The sequence below is a fragment of the Chenopodium album genome, chromosome 10 (assembly GCF_948465745.1).
Source record: "Chenopodium album chromosome 10, dcCheAlbu1.1, whole genome shotgun sequence".
In the NCBI taxonomy this organism is placed as follows: domain Eukaryota; kingdom Viridiplantae; phylum Streptophyta; class Magnoliopsida; order Caryophyllales; family Amaranthaceae; genus Chenopodium; species Chenopodium album.
In genome coordinates this window covers 5,708,317-5,727,043 of record NC_137843.1, presented here as the reverse complement: position 1 = coordinate 5,727,043, position 18,727 = coordinate 5,708,317, and the positions used below count along the sequence as shown (strand labels likewise).

General features: G+C 35.3%; 2 protein-coding genes across 3 annotated transcripts; both read left to right on the top strand.

Annotated features, from left to right (window-relative positions):
• Window positions 1-1,555: 1,555 nt before the first annotated feature.
• Window positions 1,556-3,842, top strand: LOC145564641 (uncharacterized). Its single transcript, XM_081624901.1, has 3 exons — window positions 1,556-2,449; window positions 2,968-3,279; window positions 3,537-3,842. The coding sequence occupies exons 1-3, from the start codon at window positions 1,556-1,558 to the stop codon at window positions 3,840-3,842; spliced, it is 1,512 nt and encodes a 503-aa protein (XP_081481027.1).
• Window positions 3,843-9,163: 5,321 nt separating this feature from the next.
• On the top strand, window positions 9,164-18,578 carry LOC145563282 (flap endonuclease 1-like). Of its 2 annotated transcripts, none has more exons than XR_014094518.1 (18): window positions 9,164-9,289; window positions 9,392-9,508; window positions 9,631-9,689; window positions 10,632-10,691; window positions 10,872-10,925; window positions 11,014-11,062; window positions 11,199-11,246; window positions 11,921-11,986; window positions 12,071-12,121; window positions 12,306-12,425; window positions 12,503-12,587; window positions 13,706-13,787; window positions 14,371-14,485; window positions 14,621-14,677; window positions 14,787-14,833; window positions 14,921-14,975; window positions 18,073-18,192; window positions 18,349-18,578. XR_014094518.1 is itself a non-coding variant. In XM_081623728.1 (18 exons), the coding sequence occupies exons 1-17, from the start codon at window positions 9,278-9,280 to the stop codon at window positions 16,051-16,053; spliced, it is 1,248 nt and encodes a 415-aa protein (XP_081479854.1). In that variant the 5' UTR covers window positions 9,164-9,277; the 3' UTR covers window positions 16,054-16,066; window positions 18,073-18,192. The 2 variants fall into 2 exon arrangements, 1 of the variants encoding a protein (XP_081479854.1); XM_081623728.1 differs by lacking the exon at window positions 18,349-18,578 and adding an exon at window positions 15,883-16,066.
• Window positions 18,579-18,727: the final 149 nt, after the last annotated feature.

Here is an 18,727-nt window from a genome sequence, read left to right as displayed (position 1 = left end):
GACCATACAAAGATTTCCGAAGGCGACATACCTTATTCGGATGAGATGATTCAAAATCTGGAGGGAGTTTCATGTAAACTTCTTCTGCAAGATCACCATGAAGAAAGGCATTGTGGACATCTATTTGATGTAGCTCCCAATTTTTAGAAGCTGCAATAGCAAGAAAAGCTCTAACTGTTACCATTTTAGCAACCGGAGCAAATGTTTCGGTGTAATCAATACCCTCCTTTTGATGATTGCCGAAGACAACTAATCTGGATTTTAGTCGTTCAATACTTCCATCGGAGTTATATTTGATTTTATACACCCACTGACTGCCAAGGGGTCGTTTGCCGGGAGGGAGATCTTCCATTGTCCATGTGCCATTTTTTTCTAGAGCTTGAATTTCATTTTGCATTGATTTTCTCCAACCTGCATCTTTCATGGCCTCCTTAAAAGACCGTGGCTCTTTTCCAAAAGTAATAGCTGCAATAAAATTTCGGTAATGTGGAGAAAAACTGTCACAATTAATATAATGCGCTATAAGGTAAGGAGTACATGAGGGATGCTTTGGAGACGAAGTGTTAGTAGATGTAGAAGGAGATGGACTATTTGTGATGATTGTATGCGTAACATAATCTCGCAATTTGACAGAAGGAAATTTCTGTCTCATACCACGACCCAAATCTACCTGAGCTTGGTGTTCAGTGTTTGTAGCCTGCTGTGTTGCAGTCAAGGGCTACTCTGTTACATTCAAAGGCTGCTTTAATGCATCTGCTTGCTGCTGCAGCTCTGCAGACTGCTCCATGCTGCCAGGAGCTTGCTGCCGCAGCTCTGCAGTAGAGTCCGCAGCCTCCCCGCGACCAGCCAGCTCCTACCACAGGCTGCCTGCGGACTGGTCTGGTTGGGGCAGTTCGTGGGCGCCTGCAGCGTGCTGCTGCTGCGTAGGCTGCTCACGCACTTGCTGCTGGTCTTGTGGCACATTATCGTGACCAATTTCAACCTCTTGAAACCCCATTGTCACATCATCAAAATCATACGGCACATCAACATTCATTGGCACAATATTTTCCGGAATAATATTTGATGAAACGGGATCAAGAAAAGGGAAGACATCTTCAAAGATCTTTACATCACGTGACACAAAAAAATCTCTTGAATCAAGATCAAATAAATTCCAACCTTTCTTCCCAAATGGATACCCAACAAAGACACATTTCCGACTCCAACCTGCAAATTTATCTCCCTTAGCTTACTGTTAAATCGATTAGGGATCCAAGCTCAGAGACCCTCATTCATTCATTCATCTCATATAGTACATAGTTTCCTAAGAAATATCAAAAGATATCTCAAGATAATTATACCTATAAACTAGGAAACTAAATATACAATAAATATGTAAAAGATATGAGATAAATAAATTCCTAATATTCCTAACATTTACTGATGATGAATGAGAAGATCAAGACTTTGTGATTAATTTGACATGGTATCATTAGCCTGGTTAAAGAAACCCTATTTTATTTTATTTTTACTGTAAATTGAGTGAAAAAAAGAGTAGAAAATCTTGAAGAAGATGGGTGATAAAGTGGCAGGAAGCATGCACACGCAGAGGTCTTTGACCACTAAAAATAATGCATCAAGTTTAATTGGTGTTTCGGCAGAACAAATTCAACAAATTATGGATGTTTTACATCCGAAAAATAAGCAATTGCAAGGGAAGACAAATTTGATACCTTGGATTGTGGATACGGGTGCATCAAATCATGTTACTTGTGAATTTACGGTGCTAAAAAATGTGAAGAGAATACTAAATTGTCCCGTTGGTTTGCCAGATGGGCAATCGGCTTATGCAGATCAATTGAGAATGGTGATATTGCCAGAAGGATTAAAACTTGATAATGTGCTATATGTGCCACAGTTAACTTGCAATTTAATTTCTGTGACTCAATTATGTGATGAATCCAGATGTACAATGCAATTTACTAAAAAAATATGTTTGATACAGGACCCGCAGACGAGGAAGGTGATTGGTGTGGGTGAACGTGAAGATGGACTGTATTTTTTCCGCGGTGTTCCTCAAGTGAAGGTTCTAGCAATGGATGAAGCATCATCGTTTGACCTATGGCATCAACGGATAGGACATCCCTCGGAATCGGTGTGGCGAATGATTCCAACTGTGAGTAATTCTTTTCGGAGACATAATAAAGCATGTGATATTTGTCCTCGGGCAAAACAATCTAGGTGTAGTTTTTCGATTAGTGAAAATAAAGTCAGTCGCATATTTAAACTTGTTCATATAGATTTGTGGGGTTCATATAAAACACCTTCTTCGTGTGGGGCTCATTATTTTTTAACAATAGTTGACGATTTTTCTAGAGGTGTTTGGATTTATTTATTGCGGAATAAAACGGATGTTGAATTGATGTTTTTGAATTTTGTTGCTATGATTAAACGCCAATTTGATCAAGTAATAAAAATTGTTAGAAGTGACAATGGGACGGAATTTAATTCCTTGAGAGATTATTTTTTGACAAATGGTATTTTATTTGAAACATCTTGTGTGGGAACACCTCAACAAAATGGGAGAGTTGAGAGAAAACATCAACATATTTTAAATGTGGCGAGGGCTTTAAGATTCCAAGGAAATTTGCCTTTGAAATTTTGGGGGGAGTGTGTTCTAACTGCATGTTATTTGATTAATAGGACCCCTACCCCATTTCTTAACAATAAGGCATCATTTGAAGTATTATTCAACAAACCTCCGTCATACGAGTAATTCGGGTATTTGGTTGTTTGTGTTATGCTCATAATCAAAGAAGTAAGGGAGATAAGTTTGCGAGTCGGAGTAGAAAGTGTGTGTTTTTGGGATACCCATTTGGGAAGAAAGGATGGAGAGTATTTGATTTGGACACCGAAGAAATTTTTGTTTCCCGTGATGTACTATTTTTTGAAGACATTTTCTCGTTTGAAACATATGTGAATAAGGTGCCCAATGTTTCTAAATCGAGATTGGAGGCAGGGGACGTGTTTAATGATGATGATGAGTGGGTGCAGCCTTGGCATGGGACTGATCAGCCCGACAAAGACCCAACAAGTGCTGGTCGAGGCAGGCAGCAGCCACCTCCATACACTGACCAGCCCGCAGGCTCCCCAGCGGGTGCTGGCAGCAACTTCCAACAGCCACGACCAGCTACTACTCAGCCCGTAGCAATTCCAGCTGGCGCTGGGGCAAGCAGTAGCGAGCAGCAACAGAAAGTGGGGAGTCGTGAGCAGCAAAGAGATGGGGTAGTGAGTGAGGTACAACAGTAGAGAGATGAGGTAGGGAGTGAGGTACAACAGCAGCGTGAGGAGGGGCATGAGGAGGTGATGATGCGTGAAACCGAGGAGGAGTTTGGGAAAGGAAAAAGGACAAAAATTCCAAACACAAATAACAAGAATTTGTCACTCATACAATTCGAAAATATAGTCCATCGTCAAGCACACCAATTACATCATCTTCCTTAAGTACTCCTTATCCTCTTTCATATTTTGTTGATTACTCATGTTTTTCCGAGAAACATAAAAAGTATATTGCAGCTATAACAACAGGGAATGAGCCTAGATCTTTCAAAGAGGCAATGAAACATGCAGGTTGCCGAGATGCAATGGGTGTAGAGATAAGAGCTATAGAAAAGCAAGGCACTTGGGTTCTTCATAAACTTCCACCAGGGAAGAAAGCCTTGGGAAGTAAATGGGTGTATACGGAGAAAAGTGATGAGCACGGAAACTTGTTGAGATTGAAAGCACGGTTAGTGATATTGGGAACCATCAAGTTGAAGGGCTTGATTACAATGAGACATTTGCGCCAGTTGCAGAGATGACTACAGTACGGACTTTTCTGGCAGTAGCAGCAGTGAAGAATTGGGAAGTACATCAGATAGATGTGCACAATGCATTTTTACATGGAGACTTGGAGGAGGAAATTTACATGAAAATTCCTCTAGGTTTCAATAAAAATAACTTTGATTATGTGTGCAGGATGAAAGAATCATTGTATGGTTTGAAACAGGCTCCCAGATATTGGTTTGCAAAATTAACCGTAACATTGAAGAAATATGGGTTTAAGCAATCCTACTCAGATTATTCTTTGTTCACATTGACCAAAGAAAAAATGCAGTTGATATATGTTGATGACTTGATTGTTGCAGGGAATAATAAAAGTAGCCTTATCGAAATTTAAGGCATACTTGGGAGATTGTTTTAAGATGAAGGACTTGGGAGTATAAAATACTTCTTAGGACTCGAGGTTGCGAGAAGTAAGCAGAGAATTTATATTTGTCAACGGAAATATTCATTAGATATTATTTCTGAAACTGGTTTGTTGGGAGCTAAGCCTGCAGATTTCCCGATGCAACAAAATCATAAATTAGCTCTTGCGGAAGGCAGTGTATTGGAGGATGTGAAAAAATATAGACGACTTGTTGGACGTCTAATTAATTGTCTGTAACTAGGCCGGATCTAGCATATCCTGTTCATATTTTATCTCAGTTTATGCAGAATTCGAAGGAAGCACATTGGGAGGCCGCGCTTCGGGTGGTGCGTTATTTGAAGAAAAATCCAGGACAAGGGATACTTCTTCGATCGGATAGTGAATTGCAACTTGAAGGTTGGTATGACTCAGATTGGGCTAATTGCCCTTTGACTAGGAGGTCTTTGACAGGTTGGTTTGTGTTGCTTGGTTTTTCCCCAGTGTCTTGGAGGACCAAGAAACAACCCACTGTTGCTACATCATCTGCGGAAGCGGAATACAGGTCGATGGCGGCTGTGACATGCGAATTAAAATGGTTGAAACAACTACTAAGAGCTTAGGGTGTACAACATCCGCAAGATATGAATTTATTTTGTGATAGTCAGTCAGCTTTGTACATTGCTAAAAATTCGGTATTCCATGAGAGGACGAAACACATTGAAATTGATTTGCATTTTGTAAGAGATGCAATTCAGGAGGGATTGATTTCACTTTCGTATGTTCCTACGAAGGAGCAACTTGCAGACATTTTCACCAAAGCCTTGGGGAAGGCTCAGTTCGAGACACTACTTGCCGAGTTGGGCATTCGAGATCTTCATGCTCCAACTTGAGGGGGGATGTTAAGATAAGATAGTATATTTAGGGAATGAATATATTTTATATATCTATGTGATTATATTGTATTATCTTTATGTAGGATAGAATTTTCCCTAAACTAGATTAATTAGAATCCTACGTTGATTAGGTTTCTAAGTGATTGTATAAATAGTTGACTGATGATGAATGAGAAGATCAAGACTTCGTGATTAATTTGACAGATCCTCATCCTCAATGTGTCAACCACTGGATCGAACTTAACTTCTACCGAAATGGTTTTATCCATCAACATGTACTATAAATTGTGAGCATAAAAATAAAAACTTCGCATCAAATACAAGAAGAATAGCTAAGAAGTTTTAAAAAGCTAGTGATTAGTTTAACAGGGATTATTATTATATGATTCTGCAAAATTATTGACATGATTAAAGACTAACTAAAAAATGTCTAAAATTAAAGGAAAAGCGTGCACTTTTGAAATCACGATAAATGGTTGATTCAAAACCAGCTTCTATGAAAGTAAACCCCACCTTACAAAACTTTAATGATTCTTGTTAAGAATAATTGAAGCAGACAATCATACAAAACTAGTTAAAAGTAGTTTGTTTTGATTTTATTATAATTTTGTCGTAAAAAGCAATTTTAAAGTTATTGCTCATTCGAATTTGAATTGAATATTTAAAATCATAAACAAACATATGTGATACATAGTTGTTGCTAGTTAGTAACTAATTAAAAGCTTTTTTTTTGGGTCTTTCTAATTAAGGGGCAATTTGAACAACAAGCTAGACTATACTTGATATATAGTTGATAAAATGCATTATTTATGCATTTCATAACGTATTTAATAACTTGATTGGGTTGTCTTTAATGACATAACCGATTCATAAAACGTACTAGTTTATCACTGAGATATGTGAACACTACATCGGTTCTAATCATCTTCAATTTGGTTGTCAAAATTGAAAAAACACGTCTTCAATTCAAAAAACTCATTAGTTGTCTAGTATGTTTCCTTTTATATACCCCTTTGATTAACACAGAAAACTTACATGGAATACGCTACCAAAACATGACAATAATCTCTAATGGTGACCTATCACTACTTAATTAGTTGATCTTATGAGTTCAAAGAATTAATTTGTTAGTTAGGAGAGACTGAAAAAGACACTTTATGCAAAAGAAACTATATTAGTACATGTAAGCTGATAAATAAAAAAATACTAATAAATAAAATTAAAACTCAACAATCACATAAACAAAGATCAAGTTTACTCGTTTAGTAAGGGAAAAAACTAAGGATGCATAGATTCCATAGTTAAATTGTACTCATTATTATGAATACATACCACTTACTGCAAAATTACAACATAATTAAATTAAACTAACTAATTAAAAAGAAATCAAATTTACGTCATTTACATTATAAACATAGCATATAATTAAACACTAATTGACTAATAACGAGGAAGTCCAGTTAAGCTACCTTTAGCAACAAAACCAGCAAGAAAATTTATGTAAGAACCTTTAACACAAAAATTACGAGAAACAAGCTGAAGTTTACTTCTCTTAAACAACTTTGTGGAACGAACGAGATCTTTACCTTTCTTCTCCTTAAACCATAACTTCATGTTAATAATATTGTTGTTAATCTTCGCGTTAATATTCCTCGAATTATTTGCATGATTATGATTAATACCTTCATAAAAATTTTCTGGCTCTTCAACAATTGTTGATAATTTGGTGTTGAGAATTTCTCCAATACCCTTTTGAGAATCTGTTCTTAGGGCTTTTTTACTTGTACATGGAACTGCAATTATCCACCCTAATCTTCTATTATTAGACATAATTAATAATCTTGTTTAATTTTCTCTTTTTTTTTTTTTTTTTTTTTTTTGGGGGGGGGGGGGGCGGTTGTCTAATAAAATGAAATGAAAAATGGGTTGAGAAGGAAGTATAAAGATGTTTGGTTATATGGAGAAAATTTATGTGAAGATGCAAAAAAAGTGGGTAACTTTACAGCGAAGTGTATCAATAAGTTATTGATAAGGTTCTTAAATTAAGGGTTTGTGTACCTACCAAACCTAACTATAAGGTGTGTATTTATATAATGCATGTGTTTAGAGTTAAATACGTACTATATGCTACAATCCTCCTGTCCCATTTGTTGGACATGGACCCGTTGTTTTAATGTACAATAGTTGCATATACGGAAAAACTACATAGACGCTATTCAGAATGATTAAGTTGTCCTTTTTTTTTTTTTTTTTTTTTTTTCTTTTTTATCCGTGTTATTTAAAAAAATGAATGAAAGATAACGTGATAATTGATAATCCTTTGCTTTTAATGTTTTTTAGATCAGACTTTTTACATATCCTTTCGTGGTACAAGATGGTCACTCTTTTTTACTTTTTCTCTTATTAGATCATGACAATATACATGAAAATATAAAATGGTTTAAATTATGTTATATAGAGTAGTTTTTCTTATATAAAATTTAAAACCTACGGAGTATTGTTTAAATTAAGAGTGATTATTGTTTGATACAAATCTTATTAATTAATTATCTATGTTGAGGCCAAAAACATAAAGCTTCAACCCTTTAATTAAAGGTGGAATGTCACAAGCAAGCAATGATTCCTAAGTACTACCCCCCACTTTAGGCAAGTGTTATGCGCCTTCCTTATATATGTAAAATGACTTGTACCATGTCAACTGTCAACTTTGTTCCATCCTTCAGATAAGATGTTACGTACATATACCAATACCCTGGTATATTTACGTGTTGTTTGATTGATATGGGATTTTATTTTCCATAGGCAATTGCATTTTATTGGAATTAAATTCCCACATTCAATTTCCTAGGAATTGCATAAATTTGTTTGGTTGCTATAAAGGAAATTGCAATTTATGGAAATTTTGAGTTATCAAGGGGGCCTTGGTAATTTATCTCCCATATTTTGTAGGAATTGGAAATTCCCATGAATTTGCAATTTCTACATATTTCACTTTTTATAGCCAACCAAACAAACCACCAATTTCTAAATTCCCGTGATTTTTCAATTCTTTCATTTTTTTTATTCAATCAAACAAGGCCTTAGAATTAGGCCTGGGAAAGGTCGTAATACATCTTAGACCTAAATATAGAAAAGGATTAATTTTTAAAACTTCGGACTCGCTCTATTTACATACATATTTAAGGCAATTACGTAGTACTTCGTATAATAGTGAAAACTAAATTGTGAAAGAGGATGATTCCATTTCTCTGACCAGAGACTGCGCGCTAAGCTACGCCTCCTAGTATCTTGGCTGCTTCAATGAGCATATATTAATGCCATTATTAATCTAAGTACTTGTATGTGTTATTTGAACACAGTCGTATGCACAGACATATCTATTCAATTGTACTTCGATCAACCAAATTATACACATCATTCTTCAAAGAAAGAGCGATATCAAATTAAGAACAAACGATCAGGCATTTATTAATGAATTGTACCTTCCTAGACAAAGTTTTTAATTTGCTAAATATCTCACCCCACCCTACCATTATTTGCTAATCTTACAATCACCACACTACAATCACTACCAATCATGAATGTCGGTGCTACTAATTGTACCGACATTCACTATTGTAAACAATTTACAAGTACAATGATATGATATTAGAAGTTGATAGAAAACTACAAAGGATGAATAAAAAAGACAAAATTTTATAAATAACACTCCCTCTATTTCATATGGAGTATAAAATAATTTGTTAGTATTATAATTTATTACTCCGTATAATTATTATTATTATCATCATTACTGTGTATTATTTTTGGAGAATAAAAAATTGTAATTACAAATTTACAACTACCACAACTCTCATGTTGTGAACTTGTGATTGATCATTGAGCCAAGCACTACTCATAGACCATAGACCACCATCATTTTTGAAAAAAAATAAATAAATTGAAAATGGCCCAATAAGTCAAGTAGTAAACTCGGTCCATTTGATGGAATTATTGGGCTTTTGGCCCAAGCCCGAAATACAAGGCCAATAGTACGAAAAACTATTCGGAAGAAGGCGGGAAAAAAAATACGGAGTATAGTTGAGCCGCGGAACAAAAAGAGGAGAGAGAAAAGGAGAGTGTGAAGTACGAAGAAGAAGCAAATTTCAGCAATTATAGATTTTGTTTATTTCAAATGGGAATTAAGGTTTGAATTTAATCTTCTTTATCATAATTTTCCCTAATTTTGAACCCTAAATTTCTAATTTTGGTTTTGTTTTTTGGGTGAATAATTGAAAATTAAAATTAGGGTTTAACGAAGTTGCTGGCGGATAATGCACCCAAATGTATGAAAGAGCAGAAATTTGAGAGCTATTTTAATCGGAAAATCGCTATTGATGCTAGCATGAGCATCTATCAATTCCTTGTTTGTTCCTTTTTACTTTTTTTCAATTTCACTCTTAAATTCGATTCCTTTTTTTCTGGGGGTTTTATTGATTTTTATATTTTTGTAAAAAAATTAATAAATTGTGTTGTTAATTGTTGTAGATTGTGGTCGGGAGAACTGGAACTGAGATGCTTACAAATGAGGCTGGTGAAGTTACTAGGTATTACAATCTTATTTCAAGAATGACCCTTTTTTGTTTTCTTTTTTCTTTTAATTAATTAAATTATTATCATGGTATTGTTTATTTGGCGCCTGTATGGATGTGGGTATGGGAGTGGACTGGGGCGGAAAAGCTGATGTATGATGGTAAGCGCTGTGCTTGATTTTTAAGGTGATGAAGTAATGGCAATAAGGATGTTCATGTTATAGACCTTAGTTTGTACTTGTAGATGATTGCATCAATTATGCCACTACTTTACATGATTCACCCAAAGCAAACTTGATAGGGTCGAATATGTTCGGCCTAAACAAAGCTCCCTTGGATAGATCAAATTGTTGCTTCCATTCTATTACTCTGGATTTAATGTGATATTTGATGTTGTCCGTTAGAAATTTTAGCTCAAAATGTTCCCGTCTAGTGGTTCTTCGAACTATGTTGAAAATAGATAGTTGATTCGAATCATTGGTTCACTTAGGGGGCATTTGGTTTGGATAATGGAAACGGAGTGGAAAGGAAACAAATAAGAGGAGGGAAAGGAATCAAATAACTATTACCTTTTCATTTGTTTGGTTTACCCATGGAAAGGAGAGAAATAGGAATTTTGTGATTGAGGGTAAGGGTATTTGTTATCCTAAGTTTTTTAGAGGTAACGAATGAGGGGTAACCATTACCCTTAGGTAATTGTTGCCATGCCTTCTAACCAAACACACGGTAACGATATCGGTTTAATTGGATCCGTTTCCACTCCAAAAAATACACTAGCCAAACGCCACCTTAATGTTTTCTAATATACTAGTAGTAATGTATTATATATATATATATATATATATATATATATATATATATATATATATATATATATATATATATATAATTTTTTTTTAATTTAGTGTTGATTTTTCTACTTTAAGTAATTTGTGCTTTCAATGATTCTGCCCCCAGTCACTTGCAGGGGATGTTTTCACGGACCATAAGGCTTCTTGAAGCTGGAATTAAGCCTGTGTAAGTTCTCCCACACATTTGTGCTCTTTTTGGATATTTTTGAGCAAATACAGTTTCATGTAACTGTAAATCATAGACTGAAAACGTGATATGAAGATAATGTTGCTATGTGACAAATGGCTTGCGCTGTTAATGATCATGTTTCTTTTGTTTGATTCGAGTGAAATTTTTTCCTGCCAGTTACGTCTTTGATGGATCACCACCTGATTTGAAGAAACAAGAACTTGCTAAACGGTATGGGTGCTCTTTATTTGTTATTTGATCAGATCTCAACACAGTGATATTATTGATTCGAATCCTTTAATTGGACTCTGCATGATAGTTATGCCAAACGAGCAGATGCCACTGAGGATTTGACAGAGGCCATTGAGGTATATTGCTGCAAATTATTAATTCATCAAATAACAATTTTTCAACATCTAAATTTGCTACAAACTGCCTCTATTTTTCCTGGTGGGCTTGTAAATTTCTTCTTTAACCATAAATCTGGTGAAATTATTGATGCAGAAAGGCGATAAAGATAGTATTGAGAAGTTCAGTAAACGGACTGTGAAGGTACGTCTCTTTCTCTGTTTAAAAGTGCTGTTAGTGCAAGCTGCGTCCTGCATGTAAACTTTTTGTATAAGGGATCCAATTTTATTACTTGTTGGTATAGTTGTTATTAATAAATCAGAAGTCTTTGGATCTTGCTGTGGTTTCTTATTTGGTTCAAGTTCAGTAGGGGGTGTGGGGGCTGGTATTTATGTTGCATTGTATTAAGATGTTCCATGACTACTTGAAAAATACGTAGACAGAAATGCAAATAGTTTATCAAACTTTTTCACTTTGTAGCTGATTTTGTTTGTGTTTCCTTCTCAGCGGTAAGATCATTCATTGTCTCCAAATGATCAGACCCACTCAAAATATAATGACTTTATCTTTAAATCCATGTCATTTGTCAAAAGATCACCTGTACAAAGAAGAATTTCTTAATTTAAGTATTTAATATCTATGTATAAGGAAATTACTTAGAAGTTTAGATATCAATCCTTTCCATTAGAAAGGATTCATTATTGATTATCTTGAACCAAACTTGCATGGGTTAGCAAATCTCTAGACTCTAGTTTATTATGGAGGGCATATCTATAAGGATTGTCTTATTCTTGATTGTTTCAGCAATAACACCCAGCAATGACGTATAAGTCTCCTCTTTCTGTTGTACTTTTAATACCGCCTCTTCATTGTTGCAGGTGACGAAACAACACAATGATGACTGCAAAAAATTACTAAGATTAATGGGAGTACCTGTGGTTGAGGTGATTCTCTTAGTTTTTAAATTGCTTATTGTGTCATACTTTGTCCATTCTTATGTGAGCAAGATTTCTTTTCTGGTTTTGCAGGCTCCTTCTGAAGCAGAGGCACAGTGTGCCGCGCTTTGCATATCTGGAAAAGTATGCAATACTTCCGTATTTTAATATGATCTTCCCCTCTTCCCCTAAATGATTGTGTTTGAATGAAGAGAAGCATCATATATACCTTGTTATTATAGGTTATTGTATATTCAGTGCTGTTGGTTTTAAATTTTTAATTAGCATAATCTCATGGACAATGCTTTGTTCTTTTTTGCCTTTCCAGGTTTATGCTGTGGCTTCTGAAGATATGGATTCTTTAACCTTTGGAGCTCCTAAATTTCTCCGTCATTTGATGGATCCAAGCTCAAAAAAAATTCCAGTCATGGAATTTGAAACAGCTAAGGTTGGGGACCATGTAACTTTTGGGGTTCATTTTAAGTTGTTAGGCTGAGTCCTCTATTTACAGTATCTCTGATTCAGGTCTTGGAGGAGCTTAATCTTACAATGGATCAATTCATTGATTTGTGCATTCTTTCTGGATGTGATTACTGTGAGAGTATTAAAGGTAACTAGAGACTCTTTTGAACTCATTTATATGTTATTACAGTGAAAATTGTCTTGCTGTATGAATGTAGAATAAAATGTGTGACTCTTGTATTTGAGTTGTTTCTGTATTAAGGATTAAATAACCAAAAGGTTATCAAATTGACACCTTAATAAAACAAAAATGTGCTATACCATGCATCCATCTCTTCTTGGTTTCACTGGCAAGTGGGACTTCTATATGTAAAGTTTCATTCAGGAAAAATCTTTTGAATTATGAGTTACATAAGCTTGTTTTGGAAACTTGGAGTATTCTAGAATCTATTATTCTTATAGATTTTCCTGATGAGGGAGTTTAGTTAGCTGTTGATGGTGGTGAGTTTTCTTGCAGTTTTTTTATCTTCATAAGACACAAATACACAGATAATTTCCCTTTGTCTTTAGGGAAGGTAATGTCCTGAAGTGGTGGGCAGTGATCTTGGAGAAATTCAGTGCTAGTGGTATGCCCCGGGTTTGGGGACCCAATAAAGCGCTATTGCCTGAGGTGTGTTATGTTTGGATAATGATGAGAGTCATGAGACGTGCAACCACTAGTTTTGTATTTTACGAGGTTTCCTTTAACAGAACCAGCTCTTTAGTATGGAGGGTTTGTGTTTGTATTCGTGGTGTTATCGGTTGATCCTATTGCCATTGTGGAGTATTTGTTAGGAATGAGGGATGGAAGGAGTAGTGGCTCCTCTATCCCCTCTCCCCTCCGTGAATGTGTGATTTGGTTGGAGACAAATGACTAGATCTTCCTAATCGGGGCCATTATTAATTTCCTTCATAGCAAAGATTATCTAGTGAAGGGAATGTAATGTCTTGCATATTGCTTTGAGAGCCGTGTTCTTTGCTTCAAAAGAAAAAGATACAATGGATCATTGAGCTAAGTTTGAAATCGTAGAGGCAACATATATATATATATATATATATATATTTTTTTTTTTTTTTTCTTTTTTTGGGGGGGGGGGGGGGGACGGGGAATATGAGGACAATTTAATATGGTAATTACGATTGTTTATCTTCTTTTTTTGGTAAAGAATGCTTCTTGCCTAGAAGTCTTTCTCGTTTTGTAGTTAGTAATTGAAATCTAACTTGCAGGTATTGGTGGACTGACTGCATTGAAGCTCATTCGTCAACATGGATCTATTGAGAATATACTAGAAAACATAAATAAAGAGAGGTACATTTGAATCCTGTGCCTTGAACTTCCAAAATCTCATTCATTATTATTTTATTTCTAGTTTAATTATTTTAACGGATATGTTTTATGCTAATTGGGTTGTTGTTACTACAAGCTCTCTAGCCTTTTGGTTGTATTGATCCTTGATTTAATAGTTTATTCAGCTAAATAGTCCTGATGTTTTGGTTCTGCTGGTGAAAGTATAGTGGTTATATCCATATCTTGCTTACTTTTATTTCACTGATTACTGATAAGCAACCTTTAAAATAATAGGAATTCCATGGAGACATCGCAGTGTAAACACATCCAAAGAAGCTTTGAATTTCTCAGATTTTTTTTTCCTTAATTTTTATGGATACTTGTTACTTCCAGACGCTATATATGCTGAAATATGGTTAATGTGGTTTTTCAATTACCCTGAGATCCTTTTTTTAGAGTACTTTGCCTGGTAGGTGTCTACAAATAGGATTGCTTTATCATATATAATTCATAATTATGTATTGTTAAATGTGGCTGTCTCTGTTTTTCTTTTCATGATCTGGTCTGGTAATATTCAATGCTAAATTTTGGTATTTATGTGCAGGTACCAAATACCTGAAGATTGGCCCTATCAGGAGGCCAGACGGTTATTTAAAGAGCCTCTAGTGCATCCTGGAAACGAGGAGCCTGAGCTCAAGTGGAGCTCTCCTGACGAGGAGGTTGACTTTATTTATTTATAGTATTAGTGTTTTTTTTTTTTTTTTTTTTTTTTTTTTTTTTTTTTTTTTTTTTTTTTTTTTTTTTTTTTTCCTTTGGTAAGAAGTTGCTCTATAAGGTTGTCTTTTTCTTTTTAGGGTTTGGTGAACTTTTTAGTGAAGGAGAATGGCTTTAATATCGATAGAGTAACAAAGGTAATCTTTGTCTCCAGGAGTGTTTCTATTTATCTGGTTAAGCATGCAATTATGATCCATTCCAAAGTAAATAGTATTAGATTAATTCCTTTTTAATCTCTTTTTTCAGGCAATTGAAAAAATTAAGGCAGCTAAGAGCAAGTCATCACAGGGACGGTAAGTAATTACTAAAGAGTTTGTGAAATCCTTACATTGGTTTCTTGTTTCTTTACTGGTTTACATTGCCATTTTATTTGCTTGCAGGCTGGAGGCTTTCTTTAAGCCAACTGTGACTAATTCTGTTCCAATCAAAAGGAAGGTATGTCTGCATTAGTTATGAATTACGTATAAGATATAAGCATATAACTATAGAAAATCACCAGTATGCTTTCCATCCAACCATTAAGGTATCAGGTAGACAAGCACTAGCTAGTTTTTTTGCGTTTTTTCATCACTGTCTGATATTGCTTGGTTTGTGTTACTTTATACTGCTCTCTTCAAAAGTTCGTAATCCTTTTCGATTCGAATGAAAGTAATATTTTTACTTAGACTGTAAATCTATTAGTGAACATTTATAACTGTGCTTTCAGCTTCAGTAAAACAAAAGTAATCTTTGTACTTCAATCATGCTAAAATGGGATCTTGTATATCTCAATGCTTGCCCCTAGTGGATTATTGAATTTTAGGAGGCTTTTGGGGGGGGGGGGGGGGGGGGAGTTAAAGCTAAATTAATATTACTCCCTTCATCCCAATATGAACTTTCCTTTTCTCATTTGCACACATATTTAGGAAAGAGAATGGCGGTGGGACTTTGTTGAGTATAGTTGAATAACAAAATTAACGTACTGGGTGCTGTTTACTGTTTGTTAATTGAGATGAGATTAAGGTGGAGAGAGCAAGATAAAATTAGTAATTGGAGAGAGATATAATTAAATTTAGTCGACCCTTATGTCTCACCCAAGTGGATATGATATTGATATAGAGGGAGTACCATTTTGATTTTTTTTTTCTTAAAAAAAACACTTAATGTCTGAAACTGTATTTCAACAGGGATAACATATTTTTTTATTCTTATATCATCTGGCAAACATTTAAGGGTAATAAAATAGAAATGGCAGGAGAATCAATGGCAAGAAAAAAAACATACTAGAACCTTCAAGGCTTCAACTATCATCCATTAAATGTTTATGTAATCAGGAATTGTAATGTTGTATGGTGGCTGGCAGGGAACCAAATGCATGCTTGGCTCTTTCAAACAAGGAAACAGGTCTAGAATCCATTCATCACCAGCTAGTCATTATCAGACTGAAAAATATGCTGCCTTTAGCTTGTGGTCTGTAGGTTTGGGCTCCAAGCATTTGGCACCATCAATTCCAGTTCCTTTCTTTGGCGCATGAGCTGACTCCCCTGGTGAACATTCAGAACAAACATTGCTTATTCTTCTAATTTCAGATCCTTAAAAAATCTTAACTGCAATGAGTATACAGGACTTGTACATTATTGATAAGAGAACAATAAGAGCACAAAATCTGAACGTATGAACAGCCATAAATTGTTCCTTAATATTTCGAAGTAGCACCAAGATTCGCATTTCGTATTTTATCAAGCTGAGTAAGAAGTTAATATGCTAACCAATATTGGGCCAAATAGTAGGCAGTTTGTTTCTAAGGGCTGTGCTGGTTTGGGTATTAGTTATGGGATAAATTTATGTGAGAGATCCTACTACCCAATCTATATGAGTTGGTTATATATCTTCTGATTGGATTATGAGACAACCTACTTTCAGGCTTGAATTATAATTTACATAGACTTGTCAAGCGTAGTGGCTAAATATTAAACCTGCCAATGTCAGTCCTTTAATTGTTCTTGATACTAACATAGGCTTATACTATAGCTTGAACACTAAATGATTTTTGTGTTCCTAGCTCTGGGATGGATGCATATGGAGATTAGATTGTAGATTTGTATCATTGTGTTTACTATTCATCCTATTTAGAGGTCTACTGTTTCTCCTGGACGCGAATGTTCTTGAAGTATTTAAATGCTTCTGGTACGGAAAATGGAGCATGTTGCTCAACTGCTCAAGTTAGAGTCCTGGCGATTTAAGGGACGGAATGGAGTTAAAACTCCTAGGAATTGGCATTTGGTTATCTGATGGGACTGATTATATTGAGAACTGTTAATGTGGAGTTATTACTATTATATTTCCAGAGTGACATGCTTGGCGATACTCTGTTGGGTTTTAATTGTAAGATGAAATTGAATTCCTATTGTTTTTAGATAAGTATTGAGAAGTCTGAGAGGAGCCACCTTTTATTGGATGGATAGAACTTGTGATAAATTTTCAGGGATTCAGGCATTCTGCATCAGTTTTGTAGAATTTCAAGGCATCACATGCAATATTAGCGCATTAAACACTGGTTGAGAACTAGTGTTAAATTATGTTCTGTGCCGGAGATGGTGCCATGAGCAGAACGCACAATGGTTGAGGACTTGATTTTCTGTGATTGGGGGTCATTAGACCACAGTTGAGGACTTGAGATTCATTATGTTGTATGATTGAGATGGTCCCTTGTAATTTGTAATATTGTGGGTGATGATTCATTGTATGTGGTTACTGGAGCTTGATTTTGGCGAATCTGGTGATCATAATCCCGATTGATGGCTATAGCTGTGTTGGTGTAGCTTGCTGTCAAATCCATGGATGGAGTTCTGTGCATGGCAGAAAGCCTATTTGAACTTTTCAGAACCACTGATGTTAGTCTTAGTTGTTCCGAAGTATAATAACTTAAAAACAATTGGGAAAGGGAGTTTGTAATTCTGAGGTTTTTTAATTTGGGGTTGGGGAGATGATGAGATATGTTGAAGTGGTGTCGATCTCTATCCTTTCTCATTATTCTTTTGAAAACTTTTCCTTGTTGAGATCATCTCCCCCGCCCCCCCCCCCCCCCCCCCCAACACACACACACACGTTGTTGTCCTAAGTAAAAGGCAGGTGGGCTTTGGGAATATTGAGATAATGAATCTTTTTTATTTCGAAGTTGTCTTAGAAGATGTGCTCTCTTACACCCTCAGCATATTGTCTACACAACGGATCTAGTTTGATAGGCTTGAGCTTGTAAAACCATCTGAGTATGTCTATTTGCGTGTGTGTGTGTTTCACAGTGTTTGCACTTTGGCTGTGGGTAAAGCTACTCTCAGAATAATCATACTTGTATAAAACTTATTATTTTCCTTTTTTTTTTAGGCATATCCCTTCTGGGTAACTGATGATTGCTAGATGAAATGTTCCTGGGTGCTATGTCATAGGCACATTGAAACACATTTTAATTTTGCATGAGAAAACCTTAAGCTGACAATTTAATCCCTGGGTAATTTAAGTGTAATATTGTTTGGGTGGTTGTGTTTTTATACAGGAAACGGTGGATTCTACCTCAAAGAATATATCAAACAAAAAGCAGAAGGCTGGTGGTAAGAAGAAATAGAATTCCCTCTGCATGGATTCTAATTGCTATAATACCAAGACTGTCTTTCATGTAAGTAGAAATTTTCCGATACATTTATTTATACAGAGTATTTTAGAATTCTAGTTTCAGAACAGATCAATAAGAAAAATCAAACACCACATGTTCGATATTAGGATACTGTTATCTTTGTTTGATTTGCTATATGCATGTCGTTTTCTTTTGCAGGCAGGTTGTATTCCATTGAGGCCACATTTCTCCCCGGTTGTTAATTTAGGACTCAGAAGGATCATCTGCAAATGTAAATGGATAGTTGGCAAAATATGCAGTATCTTTCCTTCTTGTATCTGCTGTTGAGTTAGGTGCTGCTTCATGTTCATGTAAGCTTGAATTAGCACTTAAACTTATGTTGTATGACGGAATGAATTAGCTGTTAAATGTCATGTTGGTATTTTATCCTGGTGAATTGGACTGAATGCTCCCAGATTGGAAATTGTCATTTTCCTCAAGCCAGACATGATATATGCTCCATATTTGTAGGGGATTCTCTCAATCAATCCTCAAGGGCATTGGTGTTGCATAAAAGCTGTCAAACAAGTGAAGGGTC

Coding starts and splice junctions, on each gene's coding strand:
- LOC145564641 (XM_081624901.1), top strand. CDS start 1,556: ATGGGTGATAAAGTGGCAGGAAGCATGCACACGCAGAGGTCTTTGACC. Junction 2,450..2,967: donor TTAAACGCCAATTTGATCAA/GTAATAAAAATT, acceptor TATGTGAATAAG/GTGCCCAATGTTTCTAAATC. Junction 3,280..3,536: donor GAGATGGGGTAGTGAGTGAG/GTACAACAGTAG, acceptor TGTTTTTCCGAG/AAACATAAAAAGTATATTGC.
- LOC145563282 (XM_081623728.1), top strand. Junction 12,588..13,705: donor TTACTGTGAGAGTATTAAAG/GTAACTAGAGAC, acceptor TCTAACTTGCAG/GTATTGGTGGACTGACTGCA. Junction 13,788..14,370: donor GAAAACATAAATAAAGAGAG/GTACATTTGAAT, acceptor ATTTATGTGCAG/GTACCAAATACCTGAAGATT.